The following is a 20,117-nucleotide window of genomic DNA, read 5'->3' on the forward strand; positions in this document are numbered from 1 at the left end:
CCTAAGCCAGATTCTCAGGCCTCGGCTGGTCCGGTCTCCGGTCCTTAGTGAGGCCCCAACACAGCCCCTGACTACTGCAGATTTGGAACCAGAGACCGCTTCGGAATTTTTGGCGGAATGTACCAGGCCGACGCAACCATTTTGTTCAGGCCCTACCAACGTCTTTGCTGATAAAGATTCCGGTGCTGCTGAAACGCCTTCGGTTTCTGAAGGCGTTTTCAGACCGACGACGCTTACCATTAAAACATATCCTAAGACGACTCCTACTAAATCTAAAAGGACTGTATTTCAGTCCCCTGTTCAAGGCCCCATGCCTAAGAAACAGATGCTCAAAATGGCTGAAGATTTGATCTCTCTAATCAGGGGTTCCCAGCCTCCTCCTGACAAAAGGCCTTGATCTCTCTAATCAGGGGTTCCCAGCCTCCTCCTGACAAAAGGCCTAGACAAGAGGAAGATTATGCATCCTCTGAACAAGTGTCCATTTCTTCAGCCTCTTCTGAAGACCAAAATTATTCCTTCTCTCCTTATGAAGATTCTGATGCTGAGGATTCCATTCCCTCAGCTTCTCCTCCTGAAGACTATTCCTTTGGGGAAACTTTACACACTATGAGGGAACATTTCCACTGGGAAGGTCAGGACTACTCTGACTCTAAGAAAAGGCTCAGTTTCTTTTACTCCCCCAGCACAGACCACTTGCCATCCCACCAGTGTTAGATATTGTGGATGATGTTTACTTAGAATCCAGTTTGAACCCAGACTCTATACCTCCTGCTCCGGCCAAGCCTGACAGATACTACAGAGTGCCTGATTCTCATAAATTTCTATATAAAAGTCCTGTTGCTGACCCATAGACAATCTCCCAGGGTCCCAAAGGGGCTAAGGCTTCTATGGCTAAAAATCCTGTACCCTCTGAAAGGGATTCCAGAATACTAGACAGATGGGGGGAAAAGGTTTACACTTCAGCCACTCTAGCTATGAGGGCACTAAATTGCCAATTTCACATGCTTAAGTATCAGCAATTTCTAATCTCACAGTTAAAGCAAAGAATCACCACTCTTCCTCAACAGTCTGAATTGAAAGAAATGCAGGATCTGTTGCATGCAACTGAACAGGTGGGCAAACACACCTTACAATGTGGGTTTGATTCTCTGGAGGCCTCCTGCAGAGCAGCTGTCACTGGGTCTGTTATACGTAGACATGCTTGGTTAAAGGAACAAACTCTGCCTGATCATGTTAAAGCAAAGCTTCTAGATGCTCCCTTACAGCAGGATGTTCTTTTTGGAGTTAAAGCAGAAAGTAGTCTTAAAGAAAATGGAGGATAAGGCAAAATCTATGCAGACAGTCGAAGATTTCCTACAGGTACAGCCCCCTCGCTTCAGCAGAAATTGGCCAACAAAAAATTGGTCCTTTCCAGCTACTGACAGACCTCAGAGGGGTAAATACAGACGTCCAAGAGGCAGAGGACAACCACAAGCTCAGTACAAACCTAGACAATGGGGCACTGCAACACAGAAGGGAGGAGAAGACCGGTCCCAACCTACCAGAAGGCAAACTCAATGACTTGCACCTCATCTGGCCAAGCAACACTCTTGGCAGCCCCCTTGGGAGGAAAACTTACACTTTTTTCAGACAACTGGCACATTGTCAAAAAGGACAAATGGGTCCTAGACATAATTTCTCAAGGATACAGATTCCATTTTCACACCTTGCCAATGAAAAGAGGAATGCCAAACCTGCCACAAAATCAATGGGCAGAGGCACAAAAACAAATTACAGCTCTCATGGACAATGAGAGCCATTCAACTGGTACCTGCTTGAGAGCAAGGCCAAGGATTTTACTCGAGACTCTTTCTAGTTCCCAGAAAGGACAATGCCTGGAGACCAATTCTGGACCTTTCAATTCTAAACACCTTCTTAAAAGTACCCAAATTCAAGATGCTAACACTACAGCAGCTTCTTCCCATGTTGGGCAAGAAAGCATGGCTAGTAACGTTGGACCTCAAGGAGGCATACCTGCATGTCCCTATCGGACAAAGTTGCAGAAGATAACTCTGTTTCATTGCAGGTTCAACCCATTACCAATTCTCTTCACTGCCCTTTGGCTTATCTACTGCGCCCAGGGTCTTCACAAAATGCCTGGCACCAGTAATTGCATACTGCAGACAGAGGAATTCAAATATACCCATACCTGGATGACTGCCTCATCCAAGCAGAAAACAGACACATCCTCTTACAACATTTGGCTTTTGTAAAACATCTAAGTTGCCTAGGGTACACAGTAAACGAAAAGAAATCAAAACTAGTAACCTCACAAAATATGACATTCCTGGGTGCCAGCTTGAATACAATGGCCCAGAAGGCTTATCTGATGCCAGACAAACAACTACAACTGACTCAATATTTCAAAACAATGGCAACAAAGACCCAGCTACCTGCAAGAAAAATTCTGCAGGCCTTGGGCTTTATGGCATCTTGCATACTATTAATACCATTTGCAAAGCTGCATATGAGGAAATTACAGTGGTACCTAAAAAGCGTATGGTCTCAACACAGCCACAGCTTGGACACAATGACATCTCTCATTCCCTGCCTTCAACAGGAGTTTCTATGGTGGTCACAGGCATGTCACCTCAACAAGGGTCAGCCTTTCACCTTGCCCCCAGCCAGGCAAACTATGACAACAGATGCATCGGACTACGCCTGAGGGGCACATGGCATGACAGTGCGTTCAAGGCGTATGGACTGCAGATCAAAGGAATCTGCACATCAATCAAAAAGAGATGCTAGCTGTACAGAATGCTCTGACAGCCTTCAAGAATCTATTACAACCAGGACAACTTGCAATAAGGACGGACAACTTGCAATAAGGACGGACAACACCACAGTAATGTGGTACATAAACAAGGGGGTACACACTCCTACCCTCTATGCAGGCAAGCAATGACCATGTGGAACACAGCTCTGGCTTACCAAGTTCAGTTACAAGCTCAATTCCAGCCAGGAAAAAAGAACACCTTGGCAGATGACCTCAGCAGAAACATCATGGATCCCCATGAGTGGAAACTGGATCCACAAGTATTTGCAGTGTTAATTCAAAAATGGGTCCTTCCAGACATAGACCTGTTTGCCAGTCCTCAAAACTATCAACTAACAAAATTTTGTACAAGGACACTGCACCACCAAGCTTGGAAAGTGGACGCACTCTCATTCAGTTGGAAAAACCTGACAGTATATGCCTTCCCTCCATGCCTCTCCTCACAAAGGTGCTTTTGAAAATCAGAAAGGAGAGACCATGACTGATACTCGTAGCCCCAGACTGGCCAGGCCAGCACTGGTACCCACTTTTGAGGAATATGGCCCAGGGCCCACCTTGGAATTTACCACAAATTGCCCATTTGCTCACACAGCAAAACAATCAGATTCTTCACAGCCAGCTCAAAACCTTAAATCTGGCTGCATGGCAAATCACCTAAGCATCCAGCCAGCTCCTCTTTCCCAAGCAGTTATGGATGTTGTTCTGGACGCTAGGAGAGCCAGCACCAAGAAGGCCTATTCGGACAAATGGAAAAGGTTTTGTGCCTGGAGACTTCTCCAAAGCCAACTTCACGCTTCTTAAGACAGAAGTGGCAAACTTCACGACACCCATGCAGATGGACAATAGAGGTACGACTGCTGAATCCTACACAAATGTACTTTATAAGCACTTACACAAGTGCATGGATCATGCTATCCCTAACAGAACCAAGATGCTATCCTCCAAAAAAAGGAAGTCAATCTGGTGGTCTTCTGCCATAAACAAACTTTACAACAGAAGAAAGAAACTGTTGCAAAAAAGAGTAAAATCCCAGTATTGAAGGAACTCCCGGGTCAGCCTCAGTAAGAAGCTGAGATCCCTCATAAAATCCTCCAAAGCTAGTTATGAAAACCAAAATTGCCACTGATTTCTAAAGACAATCACAAAGCATTCTATAGCTATGTCAAGAATCTCAATGGCAATACTCAGATCTGGTCTGAGTTACAGCACAATGACACTAAATATACAGAATCAACTGATATTGCCAACATCCTGGCAGATAGGTTCAGTGTTAACTTTACCCCCCTCTCACCCCCTAAAGGGTCCATCTTTATACCGGAAGAATGCAAAGTTCCTGTAATCACGGCTGCACAGGTAAAAACCACACTCTCCAAAGCCAAGAACACCTCATCCATGGGACTTGACAACATCCCGGGCTGCTTTCTATATGAACTACAGAATGAACTGGCACCCCACCGAAGTACCATGTTCAATCATAGCCTCACCTCAGGCTTTGTGCCCATTGAATGGCGCACTGCGACAGTTATCCCACTCCACAAAGGGGGGGCCACAACAGACCCTGGGAACTGCCGCCCCATTAGCTTGGCGAGCCTCGTCTGCAAGGTCATGGAACGTATCATCATGGAACTCATAAAAAAAGACATTGGAGATCTCCAAACTCTGGACCCCACACAGTTTGGGTTTGTAAAAGGCAGATCATGTCTCCTAAATAAGCCACAAATGAGGGCAAGTTGGTTTACACGGCCTATCTAGATCTCGCCAAGGCATTTGACACCATCCCACACTCTGGAATTATAGATAAACTCACTAAACTAGGTATAAATCCCTATGTCACAAGATGGGTTGCCAACTGGCTTACTGACAGAACCCACACTGTGAAAGTAGCAGACTCCAAATCAAACTTCAGACCAGTGACAAGTGGAGTACCACAGGGTGGTTCAGTCCTGGGTCCTCTCCTGTCTGGTATCTACTTCTCAAGTACAGACTAACACAGAAAGTCTTAGGCTAACTAAATTCGCAGATGACTGCAAACTAGGAGCCATAATTGAAACTTCTAATGATGTGGACATCCTACAAAAGGGCCTCACTGAGACAGATGCCTGGTGTCAAAGACATGGCCTCAAGCTCGATGCCAAAAAGTGCATTGTCATCCCCTTTGGTATGTATCCATGAACTACCACATAGGTGGTAGTCTGCTTAACACCAAAAGTGTGATGAGACCTTGGGAGACAGGTGGACAGTAGCCTCTCCTTTGATAATCACATCGCCGCAGTGGTCAGGAAATCCTTCTACGTGGCACACCTCATAACAAAAGGTTTCTCATCCAGAAAAAGAGGTCATTGTTCCCTTCTACTCATCACTCTTTAGACCCATTATAGAGTACAACGCCCCTTTTGGTATGTACCTCACAAGATATCCACAACAACTGGAAAGGCCGCAAAAATACCTCACAGAGGATTACTGGCTTCAAACAGATGCCTTATGCAGACAGTCTCAAAAAACTCCAGCTTTATTCCGTTGCATATCGCCTACTCAGAAGCGATCTCTGCATAACATACAAAGCTATGTCAAACCCAGAGCTGTTGGACATGCTCCACTTAAAGAAAATCCCAATCCCTCCGAGCTACACACTCTAGGTACCTAAACCTTGTCACCACAATAAACAGAACATGCTGGAGGGATAGATTCCTGTCCCAGAGACTTCCCATACTCTGGAACAGACTACCTATCTATGTCAAACAGAGCTCCTCATTAGCACTCTTCAAGAAAAATCTTGATGATCTGATGGGTAATAGGAAATTCACCCCGGTGATCACTTCTGTGGTTCTGCTTTACAAGAGTACAGGAAAATAATTTTCTTGGGTGGCGAAAGCCAGGTTACCTTTTTGGCTAGGCTTGTATAGGCCCTAGGGCCAATAGCCTAGTACCTACCTATGAACCTATGTTCATCAACCAGACCATACCTAAAAAAGGTACAGTGGAAGCTGCAAAAGCTTTTGTCCATATGCAAAAGCCTTATAATAAAAGGTGCAAACTGTCTTTGGCAAAGCAGGAATGGTTGTCAAGCATCTCATCCCATGACCCATTCTGGGCTCCCCTGGATTGACACCAAATGTATAGCCAATTATATAGGCACTTTTTTTGAGATTTACAGCAGGTACTAAAGGAGGCTAAACAAATGCTCCTAGGAATTTGTATATGTGTTGGAGGAAACTTATCTAGTTGTTGCCAACCAGGATCCTCTTTAGGCCTGGATACTTCTGGTTCTAGAATGTGTGTGGGAGTAATTATCTTCTGGCCTTCCTTTCTCTTCTACAAAGATTTATCTTTCATCCCTTTTCTGCTTGTCTGCTATTAAATACCCCTTTCTTGTCTTACGTCAGGCACTTTTTGAAAGAAATGTTACATAATTATCCTCTTTGAAAACAGATGGCTCCTTCATGGGATTTTAACTTTGTTCTTGAAAAAGTAACACTTCTTTTGAACCAGCTTGTCAGGCTGATTTTGCGGTTCTTTAATTGGAAAATTCTTGCTTACTGCTTTGACTTCTGCAAGAAGGGTATCTGAGCTGCAAGCTCTTATGGTGAATCATTCCTACACCGATTTCCATAAGGACAGGGTTATTTTGAAAATAATGTGGTTATCGAGTTTACCTCAAGTCAACCTATTAATCTCTCTCTACTCATTCAAGAAACTAAGAGCAAGAGAGAGAGAAAATCTCGGATACTACTTGGACAGAACAAAATCCTTCAGGAAGGCTGATCTATTATTTGGTTCCTAATTGACAATAAGAAGACAGGCAACCATTATCAGCTTCTAAATGGTTGTCTTATGCTATTTCTGCTATTCTCACCATAATGAATCACTTCTAGGCCAGGATCAGGAATCATTCTATCAGGGCTTTAACTTCTGAGGCTTTTTGGAAAGAGGCTAACTCGAGTTACAGAGGCAGCAACTTGGTGCTCTGTACATACTTTCACAAAACAATAGAAACTAGATTCCTTTTCTAGGTCCAGAACATATTTGGATAGGCCCCAATCTAATCCTAAGATTTGGTAATCTACCCACATAATGATATAATTTTGAACAGTTGTATAAGCAAACCTATGACTGTAGATTTAATAGATAACTGTTGCTATAGCTGTCCCCTTCCTCCATCCCCCTTGTTCTGGTTTAGGTTTATTGCCAGGGTGTGGCTGTATGTACTTTTTTTATATTTATGTATGCTTTCCTTTTTTGATTACCTTTTAGGGCTAATGCTTCCCTTCTTGATGCAAGAAATACCCAAAGCTTTTGGAGCCCTAACCACTAATTTTATTCAGTTCTTCAAGAGCCACAGTGGTTCAGATGTGTAGAGTGCCTTGAAGCTTTGAAAGCCGGCTGGTGAACATATCCAGCAGAGTATAACCCTTACTGATTAGGTTACTGCAACGATGATCTATTGGAATGTGTATTTTTACAGTAAATTTACTTACACAACTGCATTTTCTTAAATAAGAGAATATGAACATGAAAAATTCTTTGTTAAATACAGCATTGTGCTGCATGAAGCACCACAACCCACTGTTAGTGAGGGGGAATGTTAAAGAACTAGTAAGAAAGCAGTAAGAATTCCAAGCAATCACCACCTCTCAGGACTCAAAACAAATTGTTTTTGTCACTGAATGACCTCTGTTGCTCTCAGCAAGTTTAAACTGTGACTAAAAAAGTAGATAAAATCATACTTTAATGTAAGATTAAAAGTGGAAGTGGGAAACAGTGGAAAGTCACAGGGAAAACACTTCAGCAAAATTAAGATACTGTCTAAAAAATTAACAAGGGAGAACACTGTAACAAAATGGAGGATCTGTTGCCCACACAGACAGCTATAAAACACCCAATATGCATGATTTTTGTGAATGAATAATTGTATAGATAATGGACACAGATGTACTTTGTTACTGCCATTAGATGACACAGTTGTACACTAACAGACATGTACACATGAATGTGGCCACAGTGAGCACAGAGTTGGATGGGCATGCCTTCATTCCTGTCTCTGCATGCAGATGGACAGGTGGATGTGTAGGGGCTAATGTGATGGTGGCATATCCTAGTAGCTGCTAGTAATTACTTTTTCTTTGAGGCTGTGTCCGGAAAGAACAGGGCATATTCTAGTTGTGCAATTAGGGCCCTTTACTTGTGACTTCTTTTCCAGCTCTGGAGGGAAAAAGAGGATTTTTTTCAGGCAAGCAACTGGGATAAAGCAAGTTTAAGCCCAACTTAGGTGGTCTAATGAGGAGGCAGGTTCTTCCACCATCTCAGAGGTGGGGACATCAAACTGGAAGACCAGTAATGCATCAAAAATGTAACCACTTGAGGAATACCAAATACACTTTACTTCTAGTCAGCTAAGATTTGAGTATTTAAGATGTTTATACCTTTTGTGACTGATCAAATAATATCCGTAGCACACAGCAGAATGTGCTGTTGAATGAATGTCCTCACACTTCTTGGTACACTGTAGATGAACCCACAGTTTGCTCCTGTAGTTCTATGGCATACTTAGTTGATAACTGCAGTCTTTGCCTTGGATAATCACAGTAAAGTGCAAAAAATTGGTACTCTCCTCAACCTGGGTATTGAATTAAGATGACTCAAGAGTAGTCCAGCTTCCAAGTAAGGGCTGCATTTTTTTCTAGTCAGATCAGTATCATTCAGTCATCAACCCCCTTTTATCTCATTTTCTACATAGAGTTGGGGTGTTGTCAGCTATCTATTCAATGCCACTCTTCTACCTTCTCTGACACTCGTGCCTCCTTGCCTGTAGGAGGTCTTCTCTCACACAATCCAGCCACATCTTTGCTGGATACCCTTGTTTCATCTTCCCTTCCTTCTCTGTCCGTCCTAAATCTTCATCAAATTGTCTTCTGCTTTTCTGCACATTTGCCCAAACCACCGTAATTTGTTCTGTTTGACCTTTTCTGCAGTTGGAGCCACTTGGGCTTGTGCTCTGAGGTCCTCATTTCTTCCTCTGTCTGTGTGCATCCTGCTTCCCATCTCCATCACCTCTAGCTTCCTCAACTGCTCTGCCTTTACTACCCAGGTTTCTGTACCATATAGTAGTACTGGTTGCATCACTGTCTTATATACCTTAATTTTCAGCTTCTTTGGCATTCTTCTGTCATACACTACCCCTAACACTCTGGACCAGTTGGCTGCAGCCCCTCTCATTCTAGCTTTGACTTCCTCATTCCAAATTCCCAATTCCTTCTCAATCACCCGTCCCAGATATTTGAAACCGTTGACCTGTTCTGCTATTTCCCCTCTTTCTCAGTTCTCCCCGATTTGCTGCCATTACAACTGATTTGGCTGTACTCTGCCTCATCCTATGTGCCTTCAGTTTTGCATTCCATTCCCCTATCCTTTGCTGAAGTTCTTGCTCAGAGTCCGTCTATAATGCCACATCATCTGCATGCAGCAACTTTGTTGATCTGTCCCCTCTGACCTGTTTGCTAGTGTGATCCATCACTATTATGAGCATCAGCAGGCTCAGAGCTGAACCTTGATGCACACCCACTAGGACTGGGAACCCCTCAAGTAAGACTATATACTGTTCATACTTGAGTCATTTGGTCCTTGTACATAGCCTGCATTAGTTCTAGCAGTGTTTCTGGGTCTTTGAACCTCAGGGCAGCCAAATCAGCATTCTTGTTGTATGCTGTCTTCAAGTGTAGGAATATCCAGATTGTTTTTCTCATCTCTAGCTACTTCTCAAGTTATCTGTCTTACTACCAGCATCAGGTTAGTTGTGCTGCATCCTGACCCATCTTACTTTCTACTGCTCTGCATATTCATTTATCAATCACCCTGTCCAGAACTTTAATGCCGAGTGCTAGGAGTTTGATATCTATGTACTGCCCACAATTGTGAATGTCCTCTTTGTTCTTCAACCACTAGCACTAGTATGCTTATTCTCTAGACATCTGGGATATGCCTCTCTCTCTCCATTCTGTTGCGCGTATCCTCAGGAACCAGGTCTCCTCAGATCACCCAACAACTTTATCATATGTACTCTGACCTCATCTGAGCTTGCTGCTTTTCCTAACTTTATTACCTTTGTGCTGTTCTTACTACTACTATGGTGGGTTTCTCTTCTCTCTTCATAAACTACTTTTGGGTTTTCTTCATTCAGAAGCTAAGAAGTCACACAGACCAAAAGCCAAATGGCAAGAGAGAGAACACCACTGGTTTAGCGTACTTAACTTTAATCGGCACTTTCGTCTGAAACCAGACTAAAAACAGACTTCATCAGAATACCAACATTAACAAACCTCTAAGTTTAAATACAAAAATGAACCAATCAAGAACTTTCATCAATTAAATCAACCTAATTAACATTCAGTTAAAAAATTGCTACTCGTATTTAAATATATAGCTAATAACTATACAATTCATAAATAAAATATATCCCATTTCCTAATATGTAGCCTTTTATCCATCAAATAAAGTTTGATGTTAACCATGTCATTAAGTCTTGGAAACTTGTCAGCTCCCAATTTAATCTGCCATAACATTTGTTTGCTCTGTATAATTCTTAAAATCCCCTCCCCTGAGATCTACCAAGCATTGTTCAAAAATAGTAAACTGAAATTTTTTATATATACCAAATAGTATGCCTATCCTTGGGTTAATTATACATTTCAATATCCATATTTTCTTCCATTAAACATTCATAGAATACTTTTTTAAATTGATCCATATTTCACTAACCATTACTGGTTTATGTTCAACTTAATTCGCCAACATACCTTCCATATTGATCACATACATAAATTCATCCATTAGTACCAAACCTCCCCTTTATCAGTCTTCATAACTCTAGCAGATTTATTCTTAGTCAATTCTGTAAGAGCCTTCCTTTCTATAACTGTCAAATCAAAATATGACCTTTTGCATCTAGAATTTAACCATGTTCTAATATCTCTGTCTCAGACTGTTTCAAAAGCTTTCAAGGTATGCATCAACAGTGGATTATAAATAGGTTTTCCAAACACAAAATTTCTAACATTGGTATTTAATATATAATTCAAATTTAATTTGAGTACATAAATTTAAAGTCCACCAAAGTCTTAGATAAGTATGCTCTGCGTACCAGTACAAAATTCAATCCCAATTTCTGTAATTTTTCATGTACTGGACTTAGGTTAAAGCTAGATAAATTAGGTAATCTAGTTTTATGCCATTGTAGTTGTCCGTCGAGGAATCTGAACTCTTCCATCCTCTTGTTCTGATCGAACGAGTCCTTTGCCTGCTTCTCCTCTGGTGGTAAAAAAATAAAAACCTTCAGTCTAGCTCCCAGTTCATTTCCTCCTTTATTTCTGTTTCTGCTGTGATTAGGTGAGTACACTGGCAACTCTTGAATATCTAGGCCTGCAGCTTGAGAATCCTTAGCTTTTCCATTTGGCATTTGGTTGTCATCGATGGGATTTGTATGCATCTTTTCCCCAAGTGGGGAAATTGGCCTTTTAGGTAACCAAAAGGATCATTAAAAGGTAGAAGGGGAGGGTGTAGTATCAGAACAGTTAAAAGCAGCAGCTTAATTAATATACTGCATTTCATTTGTTAGTGTTTGCTCTGAGGCTTCAGATGGGGATCTTAGCAACATCTACCCTGATAACTCAAGATTGTATTAATAGAACAGATATTTAGAGTGCAATTGGATTATTTTAATTGTCAAATGTCAGCAGTAAGTTATTTAGTATGCACTAATGTGACATACAAAGTGTGTTATGTAAGGTCTTGAAAGATGTGGACATGTTCAAAGTTTACATGGTCTTTTTAAACGAAGATTTAGTGTTGTAGTTATAGATTTGAAAAGTTGTTAACAATTGCGTGTTAAATGCCTAAGCTGCTACAGTTAAAAGCTGCTGTTGATACCACAGTTTCTACAATACAGAAAGTATCAGTAAAGGGAAAGATTGCAGTAACATTAGCCAAGTAGAATTTTAGGCTAAAAACATAAGTATTCTGGCACCACGTTGGCCAAGGAATAAACTGCTCAATTATAAACTTTCACCTTACAAGTCTTCAGACAAATGACAAAAACACTGTGTTAGTGTTAAGAGTAAAGACGATTAAAGCAATTAAAACCATGTGACGTGAAAAATCTAACATTTAAAGTAGCAGCCATCTAATTTTATTTCTTACTGGTTTCAATGTAAACGTTTTCATTAAGCCCTCTGGGGATATGTGCTCTAAAGTGAGCTTATCCATCTGCTTTCTTGTTTTTCTGTTTCATTCAGTAAATCGCCCATCTAATATTCTCATTAATAGCTTGCAGTATTAAAAACTTCAATATGCACAGAAAAGGAAATGTTAACTGAAAATATCACTACAGAAAGGTGTGTGTCCCTTGGATGTAACATTACTATAAATAAAGTTGAAACTGAGCATCATTCAAAACTCGTATATATTTTAACATATGATAGAAATACAAGTAAAGTTAAAGAAATTCAGAAACCTTGGTTTATGGTCCGACATATACCATGTTTCAAGAATATTACGACAGAATATCTTTCTTTTACATACAAATGCTCTAGTAACTTAAAAAATATGCTACAAACAACAAGAAAAATGTCAAGCTCATTAGTACTGAAGTAGGAACATGTAAATGTAATTCTTGTCACTTTTGTAATTATAGGTTTACTGGCAAGTCCTGTAAAAGTCTTATTAATAAACATTTTGATAATACGTATGGCACATTCAATAGTAAGAAACTTATATACGTGGCATTATGCATAAAATGCAGTTTTTTCTATACTGGAAAGACTAATAGAAAGTTGGGTGTATTTGTGATCATCTCTGAAATATGCAGGGTTTATAGATACTAATCCCTTGTATAAACACATTAAAGAAAATAGCACACACACTTACGTTTTTAATATTGCAAACCATTAATGAGAATATTAGAGGGGATGATTTATTGAGTGAAATAAAAACAAGAAAAAAGAATGATAGCTCACTTTAGAGCACATAATCCCCCCCCCCCCACAGGCTTAGTGAAACATTTACAGTGAAACCAATCTTAAAAGATTTAAGAAATAAAATTAGGTGACTGTCACTTTAAATGTTAGATTTTTTGTCACATGGTTTTAATTGCTCTAATTGTATTTAATGCTGTAGCGTGTATTTTTAGTCATTTACTTGAAGCCTTGTAAGGTAAAAGTTTTTCCTTGCACAGTTTATGCAATAAATATGTGCAATTACTGGTGTCTTTGGTCATCGTGGTGCCAGAATACATTTGTTTTTTGCTCTAAGTGGCAGCACTTTATTTTTATAGAATTTTAGGGTATTTTTAGGTTATTAGACTGAGATATATTTAGCTGGGTTATGTTACTGTAAATGGTGTATTAATATTGAATTAGCAACTTGGTTTAAGTTAATGACACAATTTGGTTTATATTAGTGTTTTACTGTAACGATTAAGTAGCAGTAACTGTTGCTAAGTTAAGTGCAACAGTATTGTAATCACAGGGAGATGTTTGTTAGGTTTAATTTGTGTTTAATATAACTGGTGTCATTTATCTGAAATGTGTAATTATGAGGCTTTGAGTCGTCCAGAGTGGGTTTTGCTTTACTACTGTTTAAATGGTAAGGGCAGGGTGGCTGGGGAATGGGGGCAGGTGAACTAAAGTGCCTTTCACTGTCCAGTGGGAGTCACTGTGCATATGTACAGCTTTGAGGCCACCAAGCAGCCTGGCAGTGCAACAAACAAATATAAATATGGTGCTTTTAATGAGTAAAGTAGCAAAATCAAATAAAAATGGAAAACTTGCACTGTTGTCTTTACAGTAGCTTAAACAGAAACAAAGCAGTAGTAGCCAGACTCTGACTTGACAAACATGATTGAAATATTGAGAGAGGTAACACCACTAACAGGGACACAATGCAGGAGAACAGAACTGGATTGGTTAATAGTAACTGTGTATTACAAATGAGTTGCTGGTTTTAGAACTGGGCAAGTCGACTACATTTTACTATGCTTGTTTATGGCATACCTTGGATAACCTTAGCTAAGATAAGCTTCCACTGTGATGTTGGTGGGAAGGCTGCAAGGATTTCACCTTCCGGATAAGACTGTTTCAGAACTACTACTGCCGCAGATTGTTTACTGTTGGCGTTATCCCTCACCCTGCAGGTACAATTGTTCCTTTCTTGGAACAAAGTCCTATGTCAGATTCGAGTTTGTCTTGGAAACCTCTGTTTGGTTTCAATTGTGTTAGCTGGAATAATGAGTTACAGGCATTGTCTGCACATCTTCCATATTTGGTAGCTCATAGGTAGTTTTAGTTCCAGTAAGCCCTTACATATCAGAGGTAACCACTGACTCTGCTCAATTAATCTTCCACTGTTTTTCCTAATTATTAAAAGAGAATGTTGACTGCATTGCATAGATTTTCATAGTATCTCAGGTTCTATATGGCTAGAAGAAAATTTTAGTTTACACCAAAGTATTTTCAAAGTGTATAAGTATCTAAGGTTACTCTTGGGAGGTGTCTGACCATATTAAATCTTACTGGGAAATGTATAATTAGTCTTTTCTCTCTCAACCAGTGGCCTTTTCCACTTAAAGCAGTTGCCATCTCCTACACCTTCTTTCAACCTTGGAAGTTATTCCTCCAGCAGCTAGTTGGATTTCACTGGGTAACATTGGTAGACACTAAACTGTATGCAAGCTCTAGGTCTGTATTCCATAGAGGTAACTATGATCAGAGATTCTTTGCCTGTGATAAAGACCACCAAAGAGTATGAAACTGGGTCTCTGTCCTGCAGATAATGAGGGTAGGCTCAATACTAGATACACAAGTTATGTACTCGCCATAAGAGTAGATTTGGTGATAAGGTGCACCCTCAATAAAATTCCTGCCCACCTTCCCCTTACTTTTGATGACTTGGTCTGAAGGTCTGTTTTTAAGCTTTATCAGAAATAAGTGATTATTTGCGAGGCTGTGTTCATTAAAAACGTGTGTGTGTGGGGGGGGGGTAGTGAACTAGGAAAATTTTAAATTCTGAGGTGCTTAATAGCTGATGACATTACCTTTGCATTTACTGAGCATGAAAATGCTCACCTGGATCTGGTGCATGTGTACATTACTTATTTAGCCTATCTTAGTGGTTGACTGATTGCATGAAGCCTTTGCTGTCTGAGCAGAGTTCATTTGGCCCTAGTAGCAACCTTTCTGATTTTTCCACAAAGCAGTCTGTGGTGTAACTTATGCAGTAGCTACTTGATCTTAACCAAATACATATGCAGGGAACTACAAGCTGGACACATCTGGATTTAGATTTCTTTGGGACCATCGTAAATAAGGTATATCACCATGACTGCAGCTCAGAATGAGTTTGGAACTGTCTTGCTGTTTAAGGAGGGTGAGCCACATGTCAGATAATAGAGCTGAATGAGGGATCTGTCCAAATTAATATATATACCCACTTTCTTCTCTTGCTGACTTCATCTCGGTCATTTTTAATATATTTGTCCACTTTTTACCAGGGATGTAGCTATAAAGCTTTTTGTTCTCATTGGTTTGTATAGTCCTCCTCTGCTCATGTTCATCAAAACTTTGTCTCCAAATGCTGCCCCATGTACAGAGTAAAACTGTTGCTCCATCCATCAATTAAAATAAGTTGTTTTTCAAGGAATTGGGCTTATTTGTAAAAAAGCTATGTACTCATCATCATAGACTTTAGATTAGATAGTTATATACATCTTTTGGTCTCTCTAAGCCATAATTTTTTTCTGAGAATTTCTCAGAAACCAAAATGTACTCATTTGAGTACCCAGAGTATGCTTTTCTACACCATTATTTTTATCAGCATGTCTAGGGAGTCTTGAGAGGAAATTCTACAAGTAGGGCATATTGGATTAATGGGAGGGGTTTAGTAGCCTGGGAAAGTTTCAGATGTTGAGTTGCCTTACTGTTTGTCTTGCTGTTGCCGAAGATGGACATACTCATCCAGAGCTGTCGATGTAGTAGATTTGTCATTCATATCAATGCACTGTGGGATTTCATTGAGAGAAAAATCAATATAACACTGATAAAAGAAAACATTGTGAATTAACTTTCAGGAAAAATTAAAATGCCTTCAGTAGTGTGCAGTTCTGTACTCCACATCTTACATTATGAAACTTTCTTTCAGGTCAACAGTTTGGATGAAATGAGTAATATTCAGCAAAACAATGGAACACTCAAGAAGGGGTAAGGAATACTGTCTTTAACTGTAGTAAAGGTAAGAAATGTATTGTAAAATGCTTCCAAAGTAATGTTTATGGAGTCATTTTATCCTGTAGAGCCTGTTTGTGCTGTCTTAATTTACTTCATTTGCAGTTGAGAGCATTTTAATAAAAGTTCACACCAAAGAGAAGAGGATGTTATGATGGGTTTGCATCTGTTGGGTACATCACCTTGACCTTGTAGAAGAGTCTTATTTTTCAGTAGATTCTAAGTACCTGGAAGTAAAACCTAACCAGTGTTAACCTACGCAGATTACTTTTGTTCTACCAGGAAATGGCTGCTTGCATGGTTCTAGACTCAAACTTCTGTCATGCTCTTAACATCCATTAAAAATATCCTTCTGCATACAAATTGTAAATACAGAGTTATCACAGTGCCAGAGACACTGTACTCTCCATTAATAGCCAAAAGCTACTTGTATGTCGTATGATTTTTAAACATGTTTGTGTTGAAAACTACAAGGACAGATTGTAAAATCAAAAACTTTAGAATTAAACTACTTTAGGAAAAAACATTGAGAAGCTTGAGTAAAGGTACTTACCTTTACTGCTGGATGGTTATGCATTTTTTCTGCAAAGCTGTTGTGATCAGGGATGCACTTGCCCTTTACTGGTACAGGTTGTGATGTTATATGTATCCTAGATTTATACGTGTTTATTTACTAGGCTAATGACCGCAATGGCCTTTTTAAGCCTAACCATGCATCCCAAATCTGGCTAGTTCTGACACCCTTTATAAGCATAAGCAAGAGCTTGGGGGGATGAAGCACTTGCAAGCTAGGGCATGGGAGATGACCTATCTTTGAAGGTTGCATGTGTCCATTAGAGGCATAGGTGCCAAACCAGTGATGAATTTCCTGTTCACCATCCAATTGTCCATGTTGCTCTTGAATTGGGTTAGGGAGGAACTCTGATTCACATGGATGGGGAGACCCTGTTCCAGAGACAGGGTCATCTCTGGGATATATACCTCTCTCTCCAGTAGGGCCTATTTATATCACAGGCAAAGTTTAAGCCTTTGGAACAGGTAATTGTGGTGCTGTTTGTTTTGTGGATATGCAGGTGGTCCATCAAAGTGGGGTTTGACAATGCCCTGTATAGATCTCGCCTCAAAAGCCCATAGGAGACAGAATACAAGGATAAAGCCACTAAGAAAGCGTATCAGGTTCCTAAGCACCTCCCCCCAATGATTTCCTGCCACTTTTACAGGGTCCTGTTCATGATTCAAATCATGGAAAGGATCCAGTCTAACTTGAAGCTAAAGCATCAAAGTATGTGTGCAGCTGACAAATTTAGCTTAGGAAATGAGCACTTGTAAAGTTTTGCTTTAAGTGTGAGTATTTCATTCCGTTCACCTGATTATGCAAATAGGGGATGCTCCAGGTGAATATATCTACTTATAGAATGGAAGTATTCAGTAGGGTCTCTCACTTCCTAGGCTTGAGCTGGTGCTCTGTTAGAAGGCATCCCCACAAAAAAAAACTGAAAACAAGCATTAGTTAAGTTCCAAGATGGATTTTCTGTACTTATGTGCACCATCCTTGACTAGTGATGGTGTAAATTTATACCTGTCCTCTGCTTTGTGTTAGGATAGGCCTATGATGAGGTGCTTTCCTGCTGATGACATTGATGGAACTTTCCCTCAAGTTTCTCAGTTTAGAATGTGACTTTAAAGAACATAGCTTGTTTTAACCATGTGGTCTGTTATAAGCCTGTCAAGTGTCCAGGACCACATGGGCAGGCGCAAGACACTCATTCGTCACATGCTCAGCCTAATATATACTTTTGCTGTCTCATTCTAGAGCTGAGGAGGAAGGATTAAAAGATCCAGAAGTGATTTTCTCTGAAACTTATATTACTCACTTTTCTGTTTTACCCTTCTGATTGGATCCTTTCATTTTGGGGAATTAAAAGGTTGGAGTTTTCATTCAAGAAATTATTGGGTATCTTTTAAGTAGAGAAGCCTTTGTCATACCTGTATTGTGCTTGCTATCAAAGATACCATTACTGTAGTCTTGCAGCATCTAGATACTGCTGTTGCATCAAAAAGTAGATCCCTCTCCAAGCTTTTATCAGAGTACAGCAAGGTCCTTCCTAGATAGGATTGGTTTGTAATATTTGGTCCAGTATGGGACCAGATACCACAATATGTTGCCCCTTTACAAGAAGTCTAGATTTTTAGACATGTCTGTCTGATAGTATTCTCTGCACCTCAGGATTAGATTCCTCTGATGTTTTTAATCTGCCTTTGCTGTTTTTCTCCCTAGAGGATTATGAGTTGGAAAAGATGCTTTACTATCATAGAGTCTAGGTTTAAGAAGGAGCCATAACTCTGCCCGACCCCATGGTATGGCTATTATGTGACTTGTAAATTTAATTGCGCTTACACAGTGCCTAGAGCATGCAGACTTGGGTGTGTCCCTGCTCAGGGTGGTGAGTGAAACACAGGCACTGCTCTGTTAAGAAGCAGCTCAGACAAGACTGTATTGGATAGCTTCTTTCAGGTGGAGATTGTCAGCCAACAATAGATCTAGTTGATGATGCACTGCAAAAGAAATAAAACATCACTACTGTTAAGGGATGTTATGACACTACAGAGATTCTGTCTTGGGTCCAGTTAATTCCCTTCCCTAAAAGTAGTCCCATGGAGACTGAAGGATCTGTTAATTTCGTTATTGTTTTTCTGTATTGCTAGCCACACAAATTCAGAATTTGAAGTATTTTTGTGTTATCTAGAGCTGCTTGTGGGAAGATGGCTTCAGTAAGTTGGATGTGGTAGGTACTGGTCATGATACCAGGCAACTATGGAGATATAAACCCTAGCCACACAGACATGTGTGTATAGCTTTTAGCCCTTTCTGAGGATTGACATATGTTCGGGGCCATACTTTTGTTACACATCTACTGGGGCAGCACGGATTACTGTTTAAAAGGATAATAAGAGACTGGTACTTTTCACAGTGAAACAAGATTCTGCTGACATGTTTTGATTCTGAAGGACTTGAAAGGCTTGTTCTATTCTAGGCCTTAGTACCATATTCATTAAATTTTAGTCGATGATTGTGGAGGGTGTCCTAGCTTTGCAGCCATAGGATTTCTCAGTGGTATTGCTGGCGATAATTGATGCCTTCAGACATGTCTGTGTGGCTAGGGTTTATATCAATAATTCACTTTTCAGCAAAACACAGTTGAGCATAATTAAAAGGCAAGGGGATCACAAACTTTAATGAGGAGGGGCGGGGCAAAGCCACCTATCCACCTATACAGTTCTCCATCTCTATCCATTACGTACAGTGGATATAAAAAGTGTACACACCCCTATTAAAATGCCAGGTTTTTGTGATATAAAAAAAATGAGACCACAATAAATCATTTCAAAACTTTTCCCACCTTTAATGTGACCTATAACCTGTACAATTCAATTGTAAAACAAACAAATCTCTTGGGGGGGAAAACTATAAAAAATAAACATACAATAAGCTGGTTGCATAAGTGTGCACACCCTTAAACTAATACTTTGTTGAAGTACCTTTTGATTTAATTACAGCATCCAGTCTTCTTGGATAGGAGTCTGTCATCATGGCACATCTTGACCTGGCAATATTTGCCCATTCTTCCTTGCAAAAGCACTCCAAATGTGTTGGATGGTGAGGGCATCTCTTGTGCACAGCCCTCTTCAGGTCACCCCACAGATTTTATGTTGGTTTAGGTCTGGGCTCTGACTGGGCCATTCCAGAATTTTAATTTTCTTCTGTTGAAGCCATTCTTTTGTTGATTTGGATGTATGCTAGGGGTCATTGTCGAGTTGAAAGGTGAAATTCCTCTTCATCTTGAGCTTTCTAGCAGACACCTGAAGGTTTTAGGCCAGAAATGACTGGAATTTGGAACTGTTCATAATTCTCTCCACCTTGACTAAAGCCCCAGTTCCAGCTGAAGAAAAGCAACCCCAAAGCATGATACTGCCACCACCATGCTTCACCTTGGGGGTGGTGTTCATTTGGTAATGTGAAGTGTTGTTTTTGCGCC

General features: G+C 40.2%; 1 protein-coding gene across 1 annotated transcript in view; it reads left to right on the top strand.

Annotated features, from left to right (window-relative positions):
* Positions 1-20,117, top strand: part of LOC122797761 (DNA topoisomerase 1-like) — an 880,254-nt gene that overhangs the window by 244,230 nt on the left and 615,907 nt on the right. Inside the window, exon 5 of the mRNA XM_044066283.1 lies at positions 15,998-16,056. Within this exon, the coding sequence (XP_043922218.1) occupies positions 15,998-16,056 (59 nt within the window). The remainder of the gene's footprint in view (positions 1-15,997; positions 16,057-20,117) is intronic.

This window comes from Protopterus annectens, chromosome 3.part1, assembly GCF_019279795.1.
Source record: "Protopterus annectens isolate FY-2018-M chromosome 3.part1, PAN1.0, whole genome shotgun sequence".
In the NCBI taxonomy this organism is placed as follows: domain Eukaryota; kingdom Metazoa; phylum Chordata; order Ceratodontiformes; family Protopteridae; genus Protopterus; species Protopterus annectens.